Source organism: Pogona vitticeps, chromosome 2 (assembly GCF_051106095.1).
Source record: "Pogona vitticeps strain Pit_001003342236 chromosome 2, PviZW2.1, whole genome shotgun sequence".
Classification (NCBI taxonomy): domain Eukaryota; kingdom Metazoa; phylum Chordata; class Lepidosauria; order Squamata; family Agamidae; genus Pogona; species Pogona vitticeps.
The window spans coordinates 129,392,143-129,415,082 of record NC_135784.1 but is presented as its reverse complement, the minus strand read 5'-3'; the positions used below and the strand labels follow the sequence as shown (position 1 = coordinate 129,415,082).

The following is a 22,940-nucleotide window of genomic DNA, read 5'->3' as shown; positions in this document are numbered from 1 at the left end:
CGTGCGTGCGTGCGTATAAATACTGCATTATATATATATAAAGCAGTGTTTTGGGCCCTGCAAACAAACTTTAAGCCAAACCTGAGTTTATATATATAATTTAAGGACAGCCTTTGTCTCTTTTTACGTCATTGTGAGAACACAGTTCTAATGCATAAGCTGAAAATGCTTTTTGAAAATGAAGTCCTCCGTTCTGAAGTTTCATGTTAATGCTGTTCACATACCTGTTCAAGACCATCTTTCTTCAAACCGTGGGCCATGCCAGCTCTTATATAGAGAGATCTATCGATCTATCTATCCAGCTTAAGTGGTTATATATAAGTGGTTCTAGAACCACTTAAGTTGTAACAAGGCAGAAACCCTCAAATCTATCCAAATATCTTCAAAGAACTTGTGGGTTATTTCAGGTTGCAGAAAATCAGTTTGCCCAAAGACACATGGAAATCCCTATCTGCTACCACACAAGAATCACAGAGATCTCTCCCTGTCCCTTAGCTAGCTTTCAGTTTAGTATACCATAGGAGCCTTGTGGTGCAGAGGCTAAACTGCAGTACTGCAGCTAAGACTCTGCTCAAGACCAGAGTTTGATCTTAATGGGTCCAGGTAGTGGGCTCAAGGTTAACAGCACCTTCTATTCTTCTGAGGTCAGTAAACTAAGTACCCAGCTAATTGGGAAGGCAATGCATAGCCTGCATAATTGAATTGTAAAGTGCCCAGAGAGTGTCTTAAGCACTATGGAATGGCATATAAGCAGCACAATTCTTCTTCTTCTATGTTAAAGAGGAATGGTGTCTATAAACAACTCACTCTGATAGAAACTTAGCTAGCTGTGTGTCACCAAGTTGGAAGTAACCTATAGTGACCCTAATAGGGTTTTCAAGATAAGTGAGCTATTTAAGGGGTGGTTTTACCAATTCCACTCCTTCTGTGAGTTTCCATGGCTATGTGGGTATTTGAACCCTGGTGGCGCTGTGGACTAAACTGCAGAAGCCTGTGCTGCAGGGTCAGAAGACCAGCAGTCGTAAGATCGAATCCACGCGATGGAGTGAGCTCCCATCACTTTGTCCCAGCTCCTTGCCAACCTAGCAGTTTGAAAGCATGTAAATGTGAGTAGATGAATAGGTACCATCTTGGTGGGAAGGTAAAACGGTGTTCCCTAGTCATGCTGGGCACGTGACAACGGAAACTGTCTTCAGACAAGCGCTGGCTCTGCGGCTTGAAAATGGGATGAGCACCGCCCCCTAAAGTCGGACACGACTGGACTGAAAATGTCAAGGGGAACCTGAACCTTTACCTTTTTCCAGAGTCCTAGTCCATCACTCTATCCTAAGGACACACTGAGTACTTATAGAAATTTGTTGTTGTTGTTTAGTCATTAAGTCATGTCCGACTCTTTGTGACCCCATGGACCAGAGCACGCCAGGCCCGCCTGTCTTCCACTGCCTCCCGGAGTTTGGTCAAATTCATGTTGGTAGCTTCGATGACACTGTCCTCTGTCTCATCCTCTGTCATCCCCTTCTCCTCTTTCCTTCACACTTTCCTAACATCAACGTCTTTTCCAGGGAGTCTTCTCTTCTCATCAGATGGCCAAAGTATTGGAACCTCAGCTTCAGGATCTGTCCTTCCAGTGAGCACTTAGGATTGATTTCCTTTAGAACGGATAGGTTTGTTCTCCTTGCAGTCCAGGGGATTCTCAAGAGCCTCCTCCAGCACCACAATTCAAAGGCATCAATTCTTCGGCGGTCTGCTTTCTTTATGGTCCAGCTCTCACCTCCATACATCACTACAGGAAAAACCATATTTTGACTATTTGGACTTTTGTTGGCAAGGTGATGCCTCTGCTTTTTAAGATGCTATCAAGGTTTTACATCCCTTTCCTCCCAAGAAGCAGACGTCTTTTAATTTTGTGGCTGCTGTCCCCATCTGCAGTGATCATGGAGCCCAAGAAAGTAAAATCTGTCACTGCCTCCATATCTTCCCCTTCTATTTCCCAGGAGGTGATGGGACCAGTGGCCATGATCTTAGTTTTTTTGATGCTGAGTTTCAGACCGTTTTTTGCACTCTCGTCTTTCACCCTCATTACAAGGTTCTTTAGTTCCTCCTCACTTTCTGCCATCAGAGTGGTATCATCTGCATATCTGAGATTGTTGATATTTCTGGCCACTGCTGAGTTTTCCAAACTTGCTGGCATATTGAGTGTAGCACCTTAACAGTGTTATCTTTTAAGATTTTAAAAAGTTCAACAAGAATGCCATCATTCCTCCACTGGCCTTGTTGTTAGCCATACTTTCTAAGGCCCACTTGACTTCACTCTCCATGATGTCTGGCTCAAGCTCAGCAACCACACTATCTGGGTTGTCCGGGACATCCAGATCTTTCTGGTATAAGTCCTCTTTGTATCCTTGCCACCTCTTCTTGATGTCTTCTGCGTCTGTTAGGTCCCTTCCATTTTTGTCCTTTATCATGTCCATCTTTGCACAAAATGTTTCTTTAACATGTCCAATTTTGTTGAACAGATCTCGGGTTTTTCTCTTTCTGTTACTTTCCTCTATTTCTTTGCACTGTTCATTTAAGAAGGCCCTCTTGTCTGTCCTTGCTATTCTTTGGAAGTCACCATTCAATTTTCTGTAACTTTCCCTATCTCCCTTGCATTTTGTTTCCCATCTCTTCTCTGCAATTTGTAAGGCCTCGTTGGACAGCCACTTTGCTTTCTTGCATTTCCTTTTCTTTGCGATGGTTTCTGTTGCTGCCTCCTGGACAATGTTACGAGCCTCTATCCAAAGTTCTTCAGGAACTCTGTCCACCAAATCTAGTTCCTTAAATCTGTTCTTCACTTCCACTGTGTATTCATAAGGGATTTGGTTTAGATTATACCTGAGTAGCCCAGTGGTTTTTCCTACTCTCTTCAGTTTAAGCTTGAATTTTGCTATGAGAAGCTGATGATCAGAGCCACAATCAGCTCCAGGTCTTGTTTTTGCTGACTGTATAGAGCTTCTCCATCTTTGGCTGCAGATAACATAACCAATCTGATTTCGGTATTGCCCATCTGGTGATGTCCATGTCTAGAGTCACCTCTTGTGTTTTTGGAAAAGAGTGTTTGTGATGACCAACTTGTTCTCTTGACAAAACTCTATTAGCCTTTGCCCTGCTTTGTTTTGAACTCCAAGGGCAAATTTACCTGTTGTTCATTTTATCTATTGACTCCCTACTTTAGCATTCCAGTCCTCTAGAATGAGAAAAACATTTTTCTTTGGTGTCAGTTCTAGAAGGTGTTGTAAGTCTTCATAGAGTTGGTCAATTTCTGCTTCTTCAGCATCGGTGGTTGGTGCATAAAAGTGGGTTACTGTGATGTTGAAAGGTCTGCCTTAGATTCTTAGAAACTTACTTCGGAGTAATTCTCACTCAGAGAGGCAACATGTTCTGACTATGCATGCTCAGCATTCCACAGTTGCTTCTTTACCAGGTTCAGTCCTTGGCATTCCGATTTTAAAAGTGTATCAGGGTGTGATTAGACAGCTCTGGCCTCCCCACCCCCCACCCTAATAGTAGCCCTGTCACTGGACCCAAAAGATCCAGCTTTGGCATGGAGCATAATTGAGCTAGTTGATATTTAAGAGGAAAGGGAAACTGGTATGTTTGCATAATTCTGTATGTAATGTGTCCCATGTCATGTAACGCAGTGTCTGTGTACATGAAAATAATAAATAGATTTAGCAGTGGTGATGCTCCCGCCCTCCTGGCCCTGTGTGGCCATCCACAGCTGGAGATAACAGTGCAACAACCTCTGGAGGCTTGTTTTACACCTGTCATAGGGATCTGCAGTCACTTCAGAGAAGGAAGCTTTTGAGGAGACCTTTATGCATGCTGTGGAGGGCCAGAAAAGACAAATAAGTGGGTGCTAGATCAAATCAAGCCTGAACTCTCCCTAGAAGTGAAGCCATCTAACTGAGGCTAGCTTATGCCTATTTGGGGCAGATCATGAGAAGGCAAAATTCAATGGAAAAGGAATAACATTAGGAAGCGTTGAAGGCCGTAGGAGAAGAGGAAGACCGCCCATGAGGTGGATTGACTCAGTAAAGGAAACTTGGGCTTTTAGTGTGCATGCCCAGAGCCAGGGCTACGTATTTATGACAGGAGTCTTGCAGAGGTTCTTAATTCATCCCGGCGCCGTCACTGTTAAGTGACTGGAGGGCGCCAAACAACCAAGAGGACCCCGCGGCCGCCACCTCGGAGGACGAAGCCCGTCGGCCTCTACTCGCTATTGAGCTCTCGAAACGAGAGGAGCCTTCTTTCACCGAGCGAGCGGGGTGCGGGCGGGAGCGGAGTCCGCTCCGCGCCGAATCCAGGCCAGGGTTTCGCAGCCGGCGGTGGAGTGGGCGGTTTCTGAGGCGAGGAGCCTCCCCGCCCTCCGCTCAGCCTTGCAACGCCGAGCCAGCGCCGGCTGGGAGAAGGAGCGCGCTGCCGAGCCGAGTGGCCGCGGTGGAGGGACGGGGGAGCGCGGCGGCGGCGGCGACGACGACGACGGGGATGGGCTGGCGCGACTAGCGGCTTGCTCCGGCTCGGGTTTCCTCTCGCCATGTAACGCAGGCTCCGGGCGCTGCTCTCCCGCCTTGCCCTGTCCGCCGGAGTCCGTCCCGGAGCAGCCCGGCGGGGACCATGCGGAGAGCCCAGGCGCCCGGGCTTGTGCTCGCGCCGCCGCCGCCCTCCTCGCTCCTGCTCTTGCTGGGGCTGCTGGTCCTGGACCGGGGCTGCGCGGCGCAGCAGTACTTGAGCGACCTGTGCAGCTGGAAGGGGAGGTAAGGGCGCTAAGCCGGGCAGGAGAGAAGGCTTCGCAGCGGCGTTCCCTGGGCTCCGTGGACGTTGCCGGGACTTTGTCCGGGCATATCCCCGCGCCTCGGATCCTCGGTGCTGCGGGCCAGGTCGAAAGCGGGGGGGGGGAGGTTTGCAGGCTCCTTTTAAAGGGCTCCCTCCCTCCTTGGGGGTCCCCCCTTCGTCCTCCTTTATTGAGGGTGTCGAAGAGGCTGTCTTACCTTCTGGTGTTGCTCTTGCACGACTTTCGTGGACTTTCTCTCCCACCCGTCTCCCCCCCCCCCGGCTCGCGTCCCCGGCTCATCTGCCGGCCTTCTCCGCCTAGCAGTGGGCTCCCCTTTTCGCCCGGGTGGAGCGCCGGTGGCTTGGAGGGAGGGCGCCCGGCCCCTCGGAGCCGATGCCAGGCGCGGCGACTTCGAGTCCCAGGAGAACTCGCCCCCTCGCCACGCTCTTGACCCCCGAGTCGACGGGTGTGCAGGCTCTCTCTGTGTGTGTGTGTGGGGGGGGGTTCATGCGTGTGCCACTGCGGGGGCTTTACTCTTCTCTCTCGTTTTTTGCTGAGCGAAGTTTCTTCCAGGAGGCGGCGGCGGCGCCTGCTCTCGGCTGGGGTTGCCCGTTCCGGAGCGGCTTTCAGAGACACATGGATTTGATTGATGCAAACGGAGAAGTTGGCGCGGGCGGGCGGGGGGGGGAGAGAAAGGACCTATCTCCCTCTTTCTCCCCTCCCCACTTTGTTGTGCATCCTGACTTATGGGGGAAGAGGAAGGAGGGGGCCCTTCGATTAACATTCCGATGGTGTCCAGGATGAGGATCTTGCCAAAGCAGCGGGCAAGCTGGATCGCCGTCGGGAGGCGGGTGGGTTGGCTCGGAGCAGACAAAGGTAGAGGCGCGTCTTTTCCGAGAAGCGGCGGCGGCGGCAGCAGCAGGAGCCTCCACATCTATGCAACCCAACACCAGAATGACACACTTTTGTCTCTCCTGGCTTGGGTGACCTCCTGCCACCCAGCCATTAACTCCACTGTAACGCAATAGGACTCGCCCCCGGGAGCCCTGCGAGCGCTGATCGAAATTGTAGTTCTGGGGCGATCTTTGCCGTCTCCTTTTTAAAATTCTAGTTGGTGTCTGTTGTTGTGGGCCTTCAGGTGGCATCAAACTTAAAGTGACCCTCAGAATGGATGACCTCTAGCGTGTCCTCTCCTCAGCAGCCCTGCTCAGCTTTGGCAAACTCCAGGCTGTGGCTTGCTTGATGAAGCCCTTCCATCCCCTATTTGATCATCTTCTTTTGTTTAGCTTTGCTCTAAATCACCCCAGTGGGTTTCCCTTCCTCCCTTTTTATCGTGTTTACCTTGCAAGGCCAGATGAGTGCAAGCTTGGTTAGTTGGTGAAGGCATATCAGGTTACCTAATCTTGGAGGGAAGAGAGCTGGAGTTTTCTTTTCTGGTGGGAAGCAGGGGAAAGTCATAAATCCTAATCAAGACTTGAGGCCTGATTATTTTGTGTGTGCAGTTGATAGCTGTTCCCTGGAAATGATAAAGTGGGGTTGGGGAGATTGCTTTGAGGAGGTGGCTAAAATTTTGCTGACTTCCTTATAGACCTCACCTGTTAATTGAACAATACTGATCTGGAAAGATACAGGTCTGGAGTCAGTCTGGTCTCTGTTACACCTATGGCACAACAGCACCGATGTTGCTTTTAGATCTAAATCAGCACTGCTGATGGCAGATGGGTGCCCAGTAATTCCTTGGCTGCCACAGCTATGCTAATCATTCTGGTTGTGAAATCATTAGAACTCCTTGGCTCCTAAAGTCTTCCTCCCCTCCCCCCTCCTGCACCAGCTTTAATCTGCTGTAATCATTTTAATGTGTCTTTATGGCTTTCAGATTCTTTCAGAGGTTTTCATCCATATGGGGAAACCACTGCTCACATGGGAGCACCTCTGCAATCCATAGTTGGGTTTAGGGAGGGTTTTTAGCAAATGGAGCACCAATGAAGGGCTTGAGTAGATTTGGCCTTCTTTTAAATCCGGTGGTTTTAGCAATATTTAGCAGACTGTATGTGCTGAGAGAAAAATAGAAAATCAGAATGGTAAAAATAAGGTTTTCAACACTGTTTGTTTGTGAGGGATGGGGAAGAGAATCCAGACACTTTTTTTTGTAACTTTTTGCTTTGGGCAAGATTTAAATAGTCGTGGATTATCTCAAGTGTCAACAGTTGTCACATGCTCTGTGGCAAAATATTTGCATTATCTAGAAAGATAAGGTCTCAAAATATTGACATGGGACACTCGTGGAATGACATTGATAAGTGGAAGGCCTCTATCTAAAGCTCTGTCCAACCAATTTCTGACTATATTTACAGTTTTGCATTTCACTGTTACATCATCAGTAGCTTGTTAATAAAGGAACTGGGGGATGCAGCATGCTAATACACCTTTGCATGGAAAAAAAAACCCATACTGCCTATTCTGTGATCTTTAACATGTATAGCAAGAAGGAACTCCAGAGTTTGCTCCCAAAATATATGTTTGGGAGTCTTGCAGAGAGAGACTCTCATGACCACACGTTCCACTCACTGCACACAACTTTAAAACTAATACACATGTGAGTATAATTATAAATATTCCTAATGGTTCTGTAGAATGAATACTTCTTATTCGGGGGGGGGGGATTGTTTTGAAGGATAGTTAAGTTTTTAATTTGCATTTCCTATGTACAAGACCATTGCTGTATCCAGGACAAAAGTGGGCCATTATAAAAAATACTGTGCATTTGTATATTATTGGAACATGGAGAATGTGGCCTTTCAGATGTTTTTGGACTACAGCTCCCATCATCCTTCACAACTGACAATGCTGGCTAAGAGTGATAGGAGCCACATTCCACCAATATCTGAAAGGCCATATGTTTCCCATGCCTGGCTTATTTAAAAGGCTAAACTCTACTGCAAATCTGGCCATGTGGGTTAACAGCACAGCCAGTTTTACCAAGATGGATGAAAGGGGTTTTTGGTTGCTTTTTCCAGTGGTAGAGTGGACGGTTGAGTAATTGTTGGTGACTCTAGAGGCCCCCTCTTCCTAAATCTTGCCTTCAAAACAACTTTTAAGGGAGGACAGTATTATTCTCTATGCAGTTTGGGGAAGCTGGAAATAAGCGGCTTGTCTAAGGTGATTTTAGGAATACGTACATGGCAAAGGCAAGATCCAGGCCAAGAACCACCTGGCTTGTCTCCTTTCCAGCCTTTACCTTGGGCTTGTTCTCATTAATATATTACTGGACTGATGAATGATGCCTCTTTTCTGAGCTAGTCAAGGTCCTGAATGCCAACCAAAAGGGATGTTTATGAGTAACATGACTCACTTCCCTGTTGCAGTGTGACCCAACAGTCTTCCCCCCCTCCTGCCCCTCTGTCATCGAGTATTTTAGTTTCAGCAAATGACGCATTCTTGCTGACATTCACAGTTTCACAATAACAAAACATCTGACTTCTGAAAAAAATGGGTGGAACTGACCGAAACAGGTGGCTCTCTGTTCTAAGGTGGCTCTGCAGCTCAGTGCAGTAGTAGATGTGCCTTGTATGCAAAATGTCCCAAGTTCAATCTTGGGCTGCTTCAGGGTTGGGGTGGGGTAGGGGGCACTGCCTGAAATCTTGAGAGTGCCAGTATAGACCAAGGCTGGGGAATATGTGGCCCTCCAGATGTTGCTGGGCAGGCAACTCAGAGTCGCTGTCATCAATGGCTGGGCTGCCTGGGGTTGATGGGATTTGCAGCCCGGCAACACTTTGGAGGGCAACATAATCCGTCTTCCTGGAGTAGACAGACAAGTTTGTTTAGGGTGGGTCTTGTCATAGACATACTCATGGAGAAGAAGGCAGTGAAACACAGTGACTCTCTTCGACTACCAGCCATGATGGTTTGGTCAAAAGCATGTTGCCTCTGGATACTGGCTTCTGAGCACCAACAGCTGGGACATGATGTTGCCTCCTGTCCTGTTTGTGGATATCCACTAGGCACTGGGTTAGCGATGGGGATGTGCCAGACTAGAGTGTTCTACCTCTCTTTAGGTGCTGGAGTTAGTAGTTAAGAGAGATCTTTAGTGTGACCAGCACAGTTCTTCTTACAAACATTAGAAGGTGAAAATAAAATGCTATATAGCGTACTCTGTTTATAGTTGGGGTGGGATGCTTTGATATTGGGGTTTGACTCTAGTCCTCTCGGTGTTCCAATCTGTCTCTTAGCTGATTCCTAGATGACCATTCACTCATCCACCACCTCATGTCATGACACTACCACTTCATGTTTTCTCATCCTTGGTATACCTTAGTTTTTTTCCCATTGTAAAAATCTGAAATTCCTTTCTTAAGACTGACTTAGTGGCAGGAAAAGCCTTAGGCTGAAACACATTGATATTCTTTGGTTCTGCTGCTTTTCTCTTGACTCTACCCACCACTGGAATGCAGCCCCTAAGAACTTCTCTAAGAATGAATTCAGCCCTTGGGCTGAAAAAGTGGGCTTTATAGATTGCAGATTGACATTGGCTATCCTGGAAGAAGTGTCATGATAATGCAGCTGCTACATTTTTGCATCTCTCTGCTTATTTAATGGAGGATTACTGTGCTTTGCTAGAGGGATGGGTTGGGGAATGGGAAGATGAGGCTCAAAACCTTTCTCTGCTTTGAAGCCAGTTGGATTGCCGTGGGCAGTGCTGTGCATCCTGAGCAACTAAATGCTGCTTTGCCTGTGTCCTCGAAAGTTAGGTATGAATGTACTAAGTGTGGATGCGATAGCTTAAGAAGCAGTGGATTTTGAATCTAGTGCTCTTTTTCTTTACAAAACCTGGGTCAGCTGAACATCTCTGGGGGCCATCACGGTAATTATTTGCAGCAAAGCTTTTGCTGGCAAAGCCTGGTGCATGACCAGTGTGCGTCCTACTCATCTGTCTCCATTAGAAGCTGGTTTCTGTGGAGGGAATTGTTTAGCAGATTCCATTTAACGCTTAATATAATGGCACCCTAGAACTGTCTGTAATTGAGCAGTGGTGGGATGCCAAGATTATGTTGGGTCCCAAAGCATTTCAGAATTTCAGAACTACAGAGCTGGAAGGGACTCTATGTATCATCAAGTCCAGGCTCTCCCAGGGAGGCACAGTGGGGAACCGAACTCCCAGCCTCTGGCTACATAGCCAGGTATCTAAACCACTGAGCTATCCCTGCTATCCCGTCATTGCTCAGTTACGGGCAGCTTTAGCATGTTGTTTTGTTTGTTTTTTGCTTTAAAAAGTAATTTCCAGGCTCTACAGTGTAAAGCATCTTGTGTCTCTCTTCCATCCATAGCTGCATAATGAATTGCAGTGGAAAAATAAGTTGCTTTTTTTTAATGTGCTGTTCAAGGAACTCGTGCTGCTACCACTCTGGCATCAGTGAGACATAAGCAACATGTGGGCAGATGTGCTACACAAATGTTTCAGACTATGTAATCATATTGAAGGTGGTCAGCTCTTAGGGTTAAAGAGGTGAGGTCAAAATACTTACAAGAAGTTTGCCATTGGAGTGTAGAGGTGTAAATGCCATCCCTTTCCCCCAACTCCCACCACATCGTCTTTTAAACAGAGTAATGGGCAATTTGTGGCCCTAATGTTGGACTGCAACTCCCGCGGGTCCTGGTCAACAACTAAGTGTCAGGAATTCTGAGAGCTTCAGCCCAATGTTTCCCATTGCCCTGTATGGACCATGAGCTCACTTGGTAGTTGTAGTGGCTATGGTTTGACTGTGCCAGGGGCACAATTCACCTTATCTTCAGTCCAACAGATTTCTTTGTATTTTGTTGGCAATCATGTTAGGTGAACAAGGAATATAAGTTTCCAGTGTTCAGTCTCCCCCTCCCCAAATAAAGATGCCTTTCCATCTATCAGTAAGGAACACAGAGAATGTGAGCATCAGGGTTAAGACAAGTTGCTTCTGGCTCTTTCAAACATTTTATGACTTGTAGGATACCATTGTTTTCCAAAAAAAAAACCTTCCACAGCCGGGACCCACTTTTGCTTTCAGCACAAGCAACGCTCACAGCTGTCCTCCCATGCATAAAACCATTGTCCTAATGTTGAGGTCACTTGCTGCAGGGACTTCAAAGCTGAACTTCCAGTCTCTTTTTCCAGTGACTTTCCTTTTTAGATTACTTTAATCTTGATGAAGAGCAAACACATTAAAACTGGAGTAGTTCCAGGGATCTTGACAACTGGTCTTTATACTGTGGTTTTGCTCATATGCTAACAGCACATGCTAGTTCAGAAATGCTATGCCTGGATGTTAATAATGTAGTCTAAATTATTTGGAGCTACTGATGGAAATAATGTAGTCTGGGTTATTTGGAACTACTGGTTAAAGACCTCTGTCCCCCACTCCCCTAGTGCAGAATTCAGTCCAGGAATATATGCAACTGTCAAGAATGCTTCTGAGCATGTATCAGAGTTGCTTTGCGCTCACTTTGAGAAATAGCAAATACAACAGATAAAGGCAAGAACGTTTGTTCTTCTCTGGTTCAACTGCACAACAGCCCTGTAAGGTGGCTTGTAACTTTCATTTACCATCTTATAACAGGGTCTTCTTAAAGTCAGTTGTTTGCTTCTTTTGAAAATGGGTTTCAATTCATTTCTGAGTTTATCATGCTTGTCCGCACACCACACTGGCATTTTGCAAACAGCAGTCCTGAAGGCCACTGCCATATGTGTAACCAGATCACAGCATTGTGCAGTATATATGTAAAGAGACAATAGGGGGATGTGGTGGCGCTGCAGATTAAACCGCAGAAACCTCTGTGCTGCAAGGTCAGAAGACCAGCAGTTGTAAGATTGAATCCATGCGACAGAGTCAGCTCCCATCGCTTGTCTCAGCTCCTTGCCAACCTAACAGTTTGAAAGCATGTAAATGCGAGTAGATAAATAGGTACCACCATGGTGGGAAGGTAATGGCGTTCTGTGTCTAGTCGCGCTGGCCACGTGACCACGGAAACTGTCTACGGACAAACGTTGGTTCTGTGGCTTAGAGACGGGGATGAGCACCGACCCCTGCAGTCAGACATGACTGGACTAAAAATGTCAAGGGGAACCTTTACCTTTAAAAAGGCAACACAGTCTGTATCAAATATCCTATTGAGAACTGCATTTCCCTACTATGGCAAGTGTTTCCTTGTGCTGGAGGACAAAAGCCCATAGGTCAAGAACCAGCTTATTCTCCCACAAGCCTCTGTGCTCTTGATGTGGCTTTTCAGGATTATTCAGCAGCATATGTTTGCAGACAGTATTTTAACAATGATGATTAAAATTTGAGTTTCTTGGCGCTTCCTTTGGTAAGCTTTGAACAGTGTGTCATACTAACATCCCCAATAATGACTGCCGCTCCTCCATCCAATGGAAACCTTATGTTGGCTTGTGTGCTTTTTCTTCTGTCTCCTTTCCCCCAATCTCCTCCCCAGTGATTTCTCACACAACTAAATTAAATGCTCATTGATGTTAAGAATAATATGTCTTTCCTGCAGAGCTACAGAGTACATGCAACTTTGTTGGCTTAACATCACATTTATTTTGAAATCTGGCTTTGTCTTTCCTACAACATTATAGAAAAGTGTTTATATAAGGAATCGGCTACTTTGGCTCTCCAGATGTGGGGCAGGATGCCTAGCAGCCTTAGCCAGAGTATGCAAAAGTGAGGGGGCCCTGAAAGAGGCAGCCTAACCACCTCTGGGGAAGGAGCCACCATGGCCCATTTCTGATTCCTGCAAACATAGCTGGATTGTGATGCTCCTTGCAGAGGGGTTATTGTAGTGTAGGAGCAGACTTGACATTTAGTGCTTCTTTTTGTTCATAGATGTCCTGAGTGGTTCCAGCCTTGTCTCTTCATGTCTTTTTGTAAAAGTAAAGTATCTGAACCTCATTATCATCCTGCACTATCAGTACTGTTGTGACCTTTTGAGATAAAAACCATCACTTTTCAATTTAACTGAAAGGCTTTCAAAACTCTTACTCCCTGTCTCTAACAACACTTGATTCAGTTTTCCAGAACCTTCATGCAAATTCCTGCACTATTACTTATGGAATTAGATAGATAGATAGATAGATAGAGAGAGAGAGAGAGAGAGAGAGAGAGAGAGAGAGAGAATGGTCTTAAAAGAGGCATTTTTATGTAACATTTTCATCTTCTTTTTTCCCCCCAGCGGATTAACGCACGAGTCTCACAAAAAAGATGTGGAACAGGTCTACCTCCGCTGTTCTGAAGGATCCATAGAATGGATGTATCCGACGGGAGCGCTGATAGTCAATCTACGACCCAATATTGTATCTTCATCTCCCAAACATTGGACTGTTTGCATAAAGCCTTTCAAGGACTCTGCAGGAGCAAATATTTATTTGGAAAAAACTGGAGAACTGAAACTGCTGGTTGGAGATGGAGATCACAGCCCGACCAGAATACATTGCTTCAGCTATGATGAGGGTGGGCTCTTTGTCGAGGCAACCCCTCAGCTGGACATTAGTCGGAAGATTACAGGCTTCCAGTATGAACTCATAAACAAGGGGACGGAATCTGATTTGCACACAATTTCTGGTGAGTTGTTGAGAGGCTGGCTGTTGCTGCCGCTGTGCATGTGTGAGCAGGGTGTGCCAGGATCTGCCGTTGATCAGCTTTCAGGCTCTGCAGAGTAGCTGGAGAGTCAGGAAAGTGACTTAGTCATACATCACTGGCAACCTCATCGGTTGCTTCTTGCAAAGAAAGCAGCACTTTTAAGTGTGGCTGCAGCAAAAACAAGTTTGTTTTAGGAAGTGCTGGAAACGTTAAAAATAAACAACTTTAGATATTCATTGGCCTCCTACCAGGTCAGCGTGTGCAGCTTGGCTTGCTCAGAAGTGAACCACCTGTTGACTTCCTACAGATTTTCCCTTGAGGTTTTTCTTTTTAAAAATCATTCGTTGTTTAGCTGCCCCCCACCCCCCACTATAAAGACATAGATTCTGAAATGGACCCTGAGGAGGTGGCCACACAAGTAATTAAAATGAAAGATTGTATGTTGGAAAGTCAGGGCTGCTTCACAGCTCATCTCTAAGGGATTTTAGTTCCAGAGGTTAAACTGCATGAATCTGAGTGACCGCATTATACATTCCTTGTGTGTTGCTTGGGCAGTGGTTGAATGGCAAGCCGCTCAACCAGTTTTGTTGTCGGTTGTGCAGAGACTTCCCTGCCTTGTACTCCTTTGCTTTGTCTTTACACTCCTATCTCTTCTTTGACCTAATTACCTACAGTTAGCAAGGAAGAATGACTTACTGGTAGGGCAAGAGCTGTCTCCTTAGGACAGTCTCACCGCTGTGATGATGGAGCAGTGATACGATGCACTTTTATACGCTGTGGGATTAAAAGTGTCTCTCTTGATCCAGCTCACAGACAAACAGGTTGCTTTTAAAAATATTTCCTCCTCCTTCCAAACTGTCTCAAACCAGCAAAATGGCATAAAGAACCCTTCACAAGCAGGAGTCACAAAGCAAAAGACACTGATCCTTTTTGCAGCAAGTGTGGAAGCTCAGGGAACAGGTGGATAACCGTGCTTGGGAAAACTCCCCCCCCCTTTTTTGTGTTTGATCCATGGCTCTTTGGGCGGCTCCCTCATGTTCAGGGTAAGGGATTCTGGAGCTTGTAGTTCAAAAGGCAGCTTTCTCTAAGTTCTGGTAAATGCTGCTGCCTACTTTGAGAAACATCCATGCTGTTACTTTGTTTTGAGTCAGCTACTCTCCCTTGATTTCAGTGAAACCTAGCATGTGACTTGTGAGACTTTTGCAGCAGCCCCACTTCATCCTCTGTATTGCAAAGTGAGTTTTATGCAAATTTTTGTGGCAGTCAGCTTTTCCAAAAGCCCTCCTCCCATCTATGAGTGGAGATATCTTTTTCTTGCCTTGGGGAAGTCGACATTTTCTGCTGTGCAAAGCAAGGCTGTCTGTCAATTCCAAGTGTCTGATTATAGACATCTGCTTTTGGGTGACCTTGCTTGCCTAGCAGAGTCCTTCCTTCCTGATCTACTTCAGCTTCTACAGCAGTTGCAGTTCTTGGCAGGAGTTGATAGGTGGCGCATTTGCCATTACAACTTCGCGCAAGACACTCTGCTTTCAAAGATGCATGTCTTCTTTGCCTGTTTTAAGGTTAATGTATCTTGTAATAGTAAATCATTACTGCAGTGAATTCACTTTTAGTTAATCCTTGGTTTACCCGGAACCATGTCTCATTGACTTCAGTGGGACTTATTCCCAGATAAATTGGACATAGGATAGCAGCTTAAGTGTGCTAATATATGTCAGCTGATCAGTCTTTGTGCACATTCTGTGATAAAATAAAATGCATTTCTCCTCCTTTCAGATGCTAAAATCTGTCTGTTCTTAAAGCCATCCTTGATGTGATTTTATTATTAAGCCTTTGTTAGATTTTTGCAGGCAAAACTAGAATTTTAGGGAAAGCTAAAATTGTTTGAATATATTTACAAGTCATTTCTTGTAAATGTTGGCTGTTCTAATAGTTGGATCCCACTTAATCATCATCATCTTAGAACTACAGAGCTTGAAGGGACCACATGGATCATCTTGTCCAGCCCCTGTCAAGGAGGCGCAGTGGGGAATTGACATCCCAACCTCTGGCTCAACAACCAGATACCTGAACCACTGAGCTATCCAGCAGCTCAGGCATCTGTGGGTACAGGATTAATTCTATGGATCTCTCAATCATCTCCCTCTAAAGGTCCAGTTTACAAACCCACAACCAATTCTATGCTCTCTATATGTTGCAAAAATATGTAGTTCAGTTCTTCAGAGCTGTGGTATCTCTTTCTTGATGGATCTGTATTTGGGGGTCAGGGGGAGTAAGTATGTTCCTTTGATTAACTCCTAGAGGTCTGGGTCCGAATGTAATATATTCAGAGCCTATATTTCCAACCTAACACTATGTATGCTGCTCTGAGGCTTATTAAGTCTAATGAGACTTTATCTCAACAGGGGTGGCGGTGAAGGAGTGCAGCCCTTACTGTATCTCTTTCAATTAGTTTTAAACTGTAAACTTTTTTTTTAGGGTAACAAAGCATCTATGAAGCAGGGGTGGGCAGTGGTGCCTCTCTAGTTGTTCTTAGACTACAATTCCCATCAGATCTAGCCAGCCTAGCTAGTGGTAAGGGACACTGTGAATTGTTGTCCAGCAGCTTAGCAATGTCTGGAGGGCCAAAGTGCTATAAAGCCTTGAGATTATATTCAACATAGCACTGGATTCATTGAACTAATTCTTACCTGCCTTTATACATTCCCGATGATACGATTGAACACGGCCCATAATTTTTTTTCAACTCCTTTCCTGCACCAGCTGGGATCAAAGTTCACCAGTCATTTCATTAAAAGTTTAATGACCTACTGTGCCCCCCAAATCATGACATTTCAAAGTGCATCAGCGCATAAGCAGCTACCGTTTGTCAGAGTGCCAGGATTTTAATTAATAGATCCAGCATTTTATTAGTTTATACTCGCCTTTTTTTGCTCAATCTGGGCTTGGCAAATAGTCTGCTGCGAACTAACATTCCCAAGCAAGCTCATTGGAGCAGTGAGTGGCCACTGTGTTGCAAACTTCTGTTTTACTCAGCCATTTACTCCCTTTAACTCTTAACCCACCACTGCTGACATTTTCTCTGGCTTCTCTAGTGAGCATTAGAAAGGAAATTGCAGCTACTGTATAAGTGAAAGAGCACAAAAGCCTTGCAACCAAGCTGCCACTCTATGACTGACTTGTTCTCTTGTGAGCATGCAGGTAAAACCAGGTGCTTGTGACTAACAGGATCAGAAATGGATTTATCTCCAATGTAAATGCATCTTTGTTTGGTTTAGTACATTTTTCTCCAGGAGCAAGACTGGGTGTTTTGTGATTGGGCAGTGACAAGATGCTGTGTAGAGAATATCAACACTGCTGCCCACCAAAAATAAGTGCTAGAGTTACGTGATTAGGAAATGCTGGTGCCGTCTGTGGTCAGAAGCTCCAATTCTGTATGTGGCAAAAAGAGTGTCAGCTTTTAGCTCCTAAGGTTACCATCTTCCATGATTGTGAAATCACAAGGAGTTTCACTTGAAAGCAATTGCCTGCCTGCCTCCTACGTACAGTACCTGTCCAGTCTACCCGTCTATCTATCCACTGTAAGACATGTCACTATCCAGAAGGTAAAAACCGCCTCTTATAGGAATCGCCACATTTCCATGTAACAGACAGCATCCATGGGCACAACAACTACATGTTGCAAAAAAAACCCAGGTCTCTCACCAAAACTGATAGTCTCACATTGATTTTTCCTTTTGTAATACCTAATACAGCAGGGCAGAAGAAGCCCCGGCTCTTCAAATGAACTGCTGCTCCTATCATTCTTTGCCCCCAGCTAAGACAGGCGCAGCCAAGGCAGATGGAAAGTGGTGTTCATCTGGTGGGCCACAGGTTCCTTCAGGCCTGTACCACAACTTGCTACCTTTTGCCTTCTCAGTTATAGGATGTGCATTGCCCTATCTCCATCATCCACTAACATGTAGTGAGGGTGTTTAAGGGCATAATCATGATTAAAGATGTGGGATGCAGTCTAAAAATTATTACAGTGGAGGGGGGGTTAAAATAGGATTGTCAAGCATATGAGGTGCAAGGGTAATCCCCCCCCCAAGGGTGTGCAGTGTCTAGGACTGTATTGCCCAGTAAGCTGTGAAAGAAAATGTCCTTTAAAATCTTCAGAGCCATGGAGGCTGCTTTGTCAGGGTCACTTTTATCAGCGGTAGAATATTTTTTTAAAAGAACCCTCTACCCCTCCCCTTACCTCCACACAGATCCCACTTTATGGCTTCATAAATTTGCAACAGGAGGTTTATTAAACCATTTTAGAACATCTGAGGGCAAAGGCTTATTTGAGTGCAATTGTTACACACAGGCATGCACACACACACACTCCTGCCTCAAGAACTTCTTTTTTTAATGAAAGAAAGAAAAGTTGGGGGTCTCTCACTGAGCTAGAATAATCTTTCTGTGCAGCTGTTCAGCAGAGATTCCAATCCTCTTACTCATGTTGAAAAGCACTTTACTCCCTGAGACTTTGCTCCATCAATTCAAAGTGCTTTAAACTTCAAGCTCGAAGTTTTCACTGCAAAACTGCTTCCCTGTGCCCTGGCCAAGATCTGCAAACTTAATTTACTGGAATTCAGAAATATAAGCCCCTGTTACCTTCAGGGCTTATTCTGCATTAAGCAAGTCAAACTTTAACAAACATTTCTTCTATCTTGATGGGATCGGCTTATTACAAGGCAAGTTCTGCTGGTTTATGGGTTTCCTATATTTTAATGTCCAGTAGCTGGTTGGAAACATTTACAAATATGTGCATTCACATAGCAGTCAAAGTGAAATGGGAACAACAGTGAGGTATTCCCACAGCTTGCTTTCAGATGTGCGAGGGATGTAAAAACCATTTTCCCTGGTCTGATAGCGGAGCGTATGGGTGGTAGTGGAATGAAAGATTCTTTACAGATGAGGATGCATCCTCCACAAAATCTGCATATGATAATATGGAGCAGCTTCTTGTTCTCTTTGAATGCAGGGCATGCTGTTGGATTATTAGGCTAGATGCATAAAGCAAGAGAAACACTGCCAAAGACTCAGGATTTTAGCAGGAATATATGGTATGCTTTATTTAAGAAAGAATACAAAATAGAAGAGCTGCTTCTAGTGGAAGAGGTCTGCAGTTAGCCTAAGCATAGGGAAGCAGTGCAGTAGATTGTGTTGTGAGCGTTATGAGGGGGAAAAGATCCCATCAAGAGTTGAAATTCTGTCTATGCCATTTTCCTCTCATGTTTTTATTCTGAAAGTATCTAATCTTTTTGTGTCATTTGTCCCAAAGTGTTCTTGCATAAATAATCTCTCCAGTTCCTTTGAATCTTCCTCTGAATTTGGTACAGCTGGGTTGGCACATCCCTTCCTTCCTTCCTGGTGTGTCTTCTTTGAAATTACGATAATCTCTGCCATCTTTGTTTTGCATTGTGGGCTTCATGTCAAAAGTCCCCTTCCTTCTCATCAGCATCACTGCTATGGCTTCACCAGCTGTAGTTCAGTGAAATATAGGTATTCTCATTCCTTTTATCAATTGCTTCTCCACAACATGAACAATCAATGCTATTCTTCCAGTTAGGGGTGTCTGAGTCTGGATTCTCAGTGGGCTCTTTAATAACTGGTGCAAGAGCCCTTAAACCATCTTTCTCTGTAGCTTCACAGCAAGCAAGATTTAAAGATATCAAGCCATTGTCTCTTATTTTCCATAGAGATGTCTCTTTCACTTTCTGGAAGCTCAGGTGCAAAAGAAAAAGGGCTGGAGGTCTTTATGGTTGTGAGTCAAATTATTTAACCATTTCAGCATCATCTGGCAGCAGTATAATGCTTCCCCACAGGAGCTCTCATCTGGGAAGGGAAGGGCAGATTCCTCTGAGGGAAGTAGGGAGTACGTAGCTTGACGCAAGTGCCTTAACCATAGTTAAGAGAACAGTGTTACCTGTAAACCACATTCTGTTGCTTGTTAGACTATGAAGGGAATGAATTGGGGGGGGGGGCAGCTGAAAGTTGAGGTACAGTGAAATTTGATATACCTACAGGTCTTACTTTTCTCTGAGTTAATGAAGTAGATTCATTTCCTTTCTCCCAGATGCACCCCCCATGCCAAGTAAACATTCAGCTGAATCTTGTTTTATTGTTTGCTCCCCCCGCCCCCCCCCCCGCCACAGCGTGTTCTTTGGGGCTTAAATGTTGTTGGCAAGCGAGGAAAGGGCGGAAGGATGTGTGAGCAAAGAGTCACTTGCTCTTGCTTTTTAAAAGCTTGCACAGGCCCCTGGAACCTGCTTTATAGAGTTTTGCCTGCCAAAAGACACATAATGGCCTTTTTTGAGCAAAAAGAAAGAAAAAGGAGTGGAAAAAGCGACAGTGGGGGGAGTTATATTTTGAGAAGCAAAGCAAGGTTATGCCTAAAAGCAGTGGCTGGAGAGGAGGGGCCCCTTTTGCCAAAACTGGTGCATCTCCTTCACGAAGAAGCCAAGCAGGTTATTAAAAATAATAAGTGAATGCTTTCTTTCTTTTGCTAATCCTATACAAATACATGCATTTTTTAAAAAAAAAGCTGGTTCTGCCAGTACTTAGAATAATGTGATGCAGATTAGTAGAAACATTTAAAAAAACCTCTGTATCCCGATTTAAGGAGCTTGATTGATTTGCGAGCCAGCTAGTACTGACTATTGATCTAATCCCTGAAGTATTGTTTCTTGACAGGCTGGATATGTTGTGTGCTTGTGTTGGTACAACCCTTTGGGGAAGAATTTTTTTAAGAAGATGTAGTCCTATTGGACTGTGCAGCCAAGAGTTTGGGGTTGTAGAGAAGGCACTTGGGATTTTAGATCATGCATAAGATTTCTGCATTAGTACTTGAAAGGAAACTGCCTGTAACATGGGAAAAGAGAGGTCTCTCTTAATGTTTTCCCCACTTCGTAAGAAGCTCACAAGAGCTCAGGTTAAGAGTCCAGTCGATCCCCTCATCTTTCTGCTTAGAAGAAAATGGAAGATGATGGCTGCAGTCCTGGTCCACCCAAGATATGTGCCTGGAGTTGTTCAACTTTGCTACACGTATCAAAGTAACGAGGGTTGCATTCATACAAAATACTATTGAGTAAGATTGGAGCTTTTATCGCTCTTTTCCTTAGGGGGAATCTGTCTGGGGGCCCAGCCTGATAGCATGTGGGATGGAGCCAAAATTGGGTGTGTGGGGAGATCACCCTTCCTGGTTTCCCTCCCTCTGCGTGTGGTTACTGCTCCGTAGCTAGTTCTCCTAGATCTGTGGTATAGGTAGAAAACAAGAGAGTTCCTCTGAGGCTGCAGCCCAAAAGACTCTCCCCTCCCAAATCCCTTTGAACTCTGAGGTTTATTTCTGAGTAGACAAATGTGCATGTGCATTGTTCAAGAAGCACATCCCTTACACTTGCAGCTGGAAGTTAAAAGCGCACTTTCTGGAATTGGGGAATGACAGAGCACAGATGCAGAACTGAAGATGGTGTATTGCTTTCTGCCCCTTCCAGCTTTAGCATTAAACATATGACATGGAAATCCAAGTAACCTTGCCTGTTTCCAGAATTTAGATTGTCTTGCACCAGAAGTTGTATTCCTTGTGTACAGAGTGAGCTTATACAGCCAGAAGCAACCATACCAGTTGCTTTCAGAGATTGTTTTTATCTGCTTAAGTTGTAACACCCAAATCACCCGGCATTCTTACGTCAGAAAAGAAGGCGGTTCATTTCTGTCCAGTGTGTGAATCGTAAGTCAAGTCTTAAGTGTTTCTCTTGTGTCGTTTGATTTGTTTCAGAAGGATTGGGCTTTTTCAGTCCTGTAGCCTTCCTTGCCTTTGCAGTTTCAGATTTCCAGATGTTGCAGTGAATTGCTTAAGATTAAATGAAAAAAAAATCTGAAATGAACCAAAATCTCTGCGTTTTTATACCTATACCTTCTTTTAGAAACAACCCATAAAGCATTGTTTAGGTTATTTTTAAAGGCTTCCTTAAACTTTGATCTTCTGTTGCTAACTGGTTTTCCAAGTTTAACTTTAACCAGCTCCTAGTCATTTAATTCAATTCCACTCCAATCTGGATTCCATATGGGGTCGAGACACTTTCCTGGCAGGACTCCAGCTTGGGTTAATATATACCAGCTTCTGGCTTTATTGTCCTGATACCAGAGGGCAAGGGAAAGTTATTTTGTGTTCCAGCAGAATACCAGATAAGAAGTTAACATATGCGAAGGGGCAGGAAACGTGGGCTGAACGACCTTCTTGCAGCTGGTGCAACCCATTCCTTCTATAGGGACCAAGATTACTAAGATCTCTCAGCTCCAAAGGGGAAAGGATGTGCGACTGAGTGCAAATAGAAGTTCCTGTTTTATAAAACCGAGGATGGTTTTGCTAGGAAGAAATAAGACTTGACCTCAAGATTTTGAGCATTTATAGCCCAGTTGGGAAAAAGAGGCCTCTCGTCTAGTCTGGAGGTGGCTTCTGGTTAAACCTCAGAATTTGAGGAATGGATCTAAATGTTAATATTAACACAGTCCTCTGAACGTGCCTTATTTTTCAGAACTGCTTTCAAAGGTTTAAAGCGAAGTGCAGATGAGCAGGAAAAAAAAGGGGGAGAGGAATCTTGTTTGGGATCTGTTTGGGAGGGGGAGCATCTAGTGCTGGCACGGCTCAGTAGGTTGAAGTACTTGTTTGTGAAAATCAGGAGCTGGGAGTTTGAACTCTCCTGGTGTCTCCCAGGAAGGGCCAGCTGAGGTCACCTCAAGTATGTGTGGCTGATGCAGTTACATCCCCTGTCACTTGTGTGGTCCTTGGATAAGCTGCATGATCCCGGAGTGCCACTAGGGAGGGACCAGTAAGCCACATCTGGCTCTCTTATGGCTAGGAAGGGGCATCCTAAGCCTGAAGCCACTTACTTGATAGGGAGTGACGGTGGTGGTAGTGGTGATGATAATGATTAGGCATCTGTTTTTGTAAAAAGGTTTCCCATTGCAGCCCTTGACATGGTACAAGTAGTTGCTGGAGGAGAGGTGTCTTCTCTGTGGCCCCTCTGTACAAATCCTGTGCAGAATTCAGTGACCTTTAAAGTATCCCCCAGACCTGCATAAAATCTGTCCCAAAGAAAATAATCTCTGCCCAATATGGTTTAAAACATTTCCTGTTTTTGCTGCCTATGACAAGGCACATACAAAGGCATGATCCAACTTACACAGTAGGACTCATAGGATGAAGTGTGTGGCTGGTGGTATAGAATGGCATAGGAGTGGACTGACTCCTGGCCTGTGTAGTGTTCTTTACTCTTTTTCTTCTCCCAAGAACCCCTAATTTGCTACTCTGATTTAAATGGTTCCACTCATTGAATGGTCCCCCAGTCGCTGTTGCTGTCCTAGATCAGGTAGTGGAGTTTAACATTTGCAAGGATCTCAGAAACATTTGCTTTTACTGTAAGGTTTCTTGTTTTAGAAATAAGACAAACAAAAGCTATTGGGCACTAGGGGGTCCTGTGGTGGCCCAC

The 22,940-nt window shown here is 45.0% G+C and overlaps 1 protein-coding gene across 2 annotated transcripts in view; it reads left to right on the top strand.

Annotated features, from left to right (window-relative positions):
* The first annotated feature begins 4,455 nt into the window (after positions 1-4,455).
* Positions 4,456-22,940, top strand: part of METRNL (meteorin like, glial cell differentiation regulator) — a 31,567-nt gene continuing 13,082 nt past the window's right edge. The window contains exons 1-2 of one of the 2 annotated variants that reach the window (XM_020785910.3): positions 4,456-4,796; positions 13,013-13,401. In XM_020785910.3, coding sequence (XP_020641569.2) covers positions 4,657-4,796; positions 13,013-13,401 — 529 coding nt within the window. In that variant the 5' untranslated portion in view covers positions 4,456-4,656. Of the gene's footprint in view, positions 4,797-5,730; positions 7,410-13,012; positions 13,402-22,940 lie in introns of those variants that run through there. The other variant, XM_078385926.1, reaches the window with a different exon arrangement.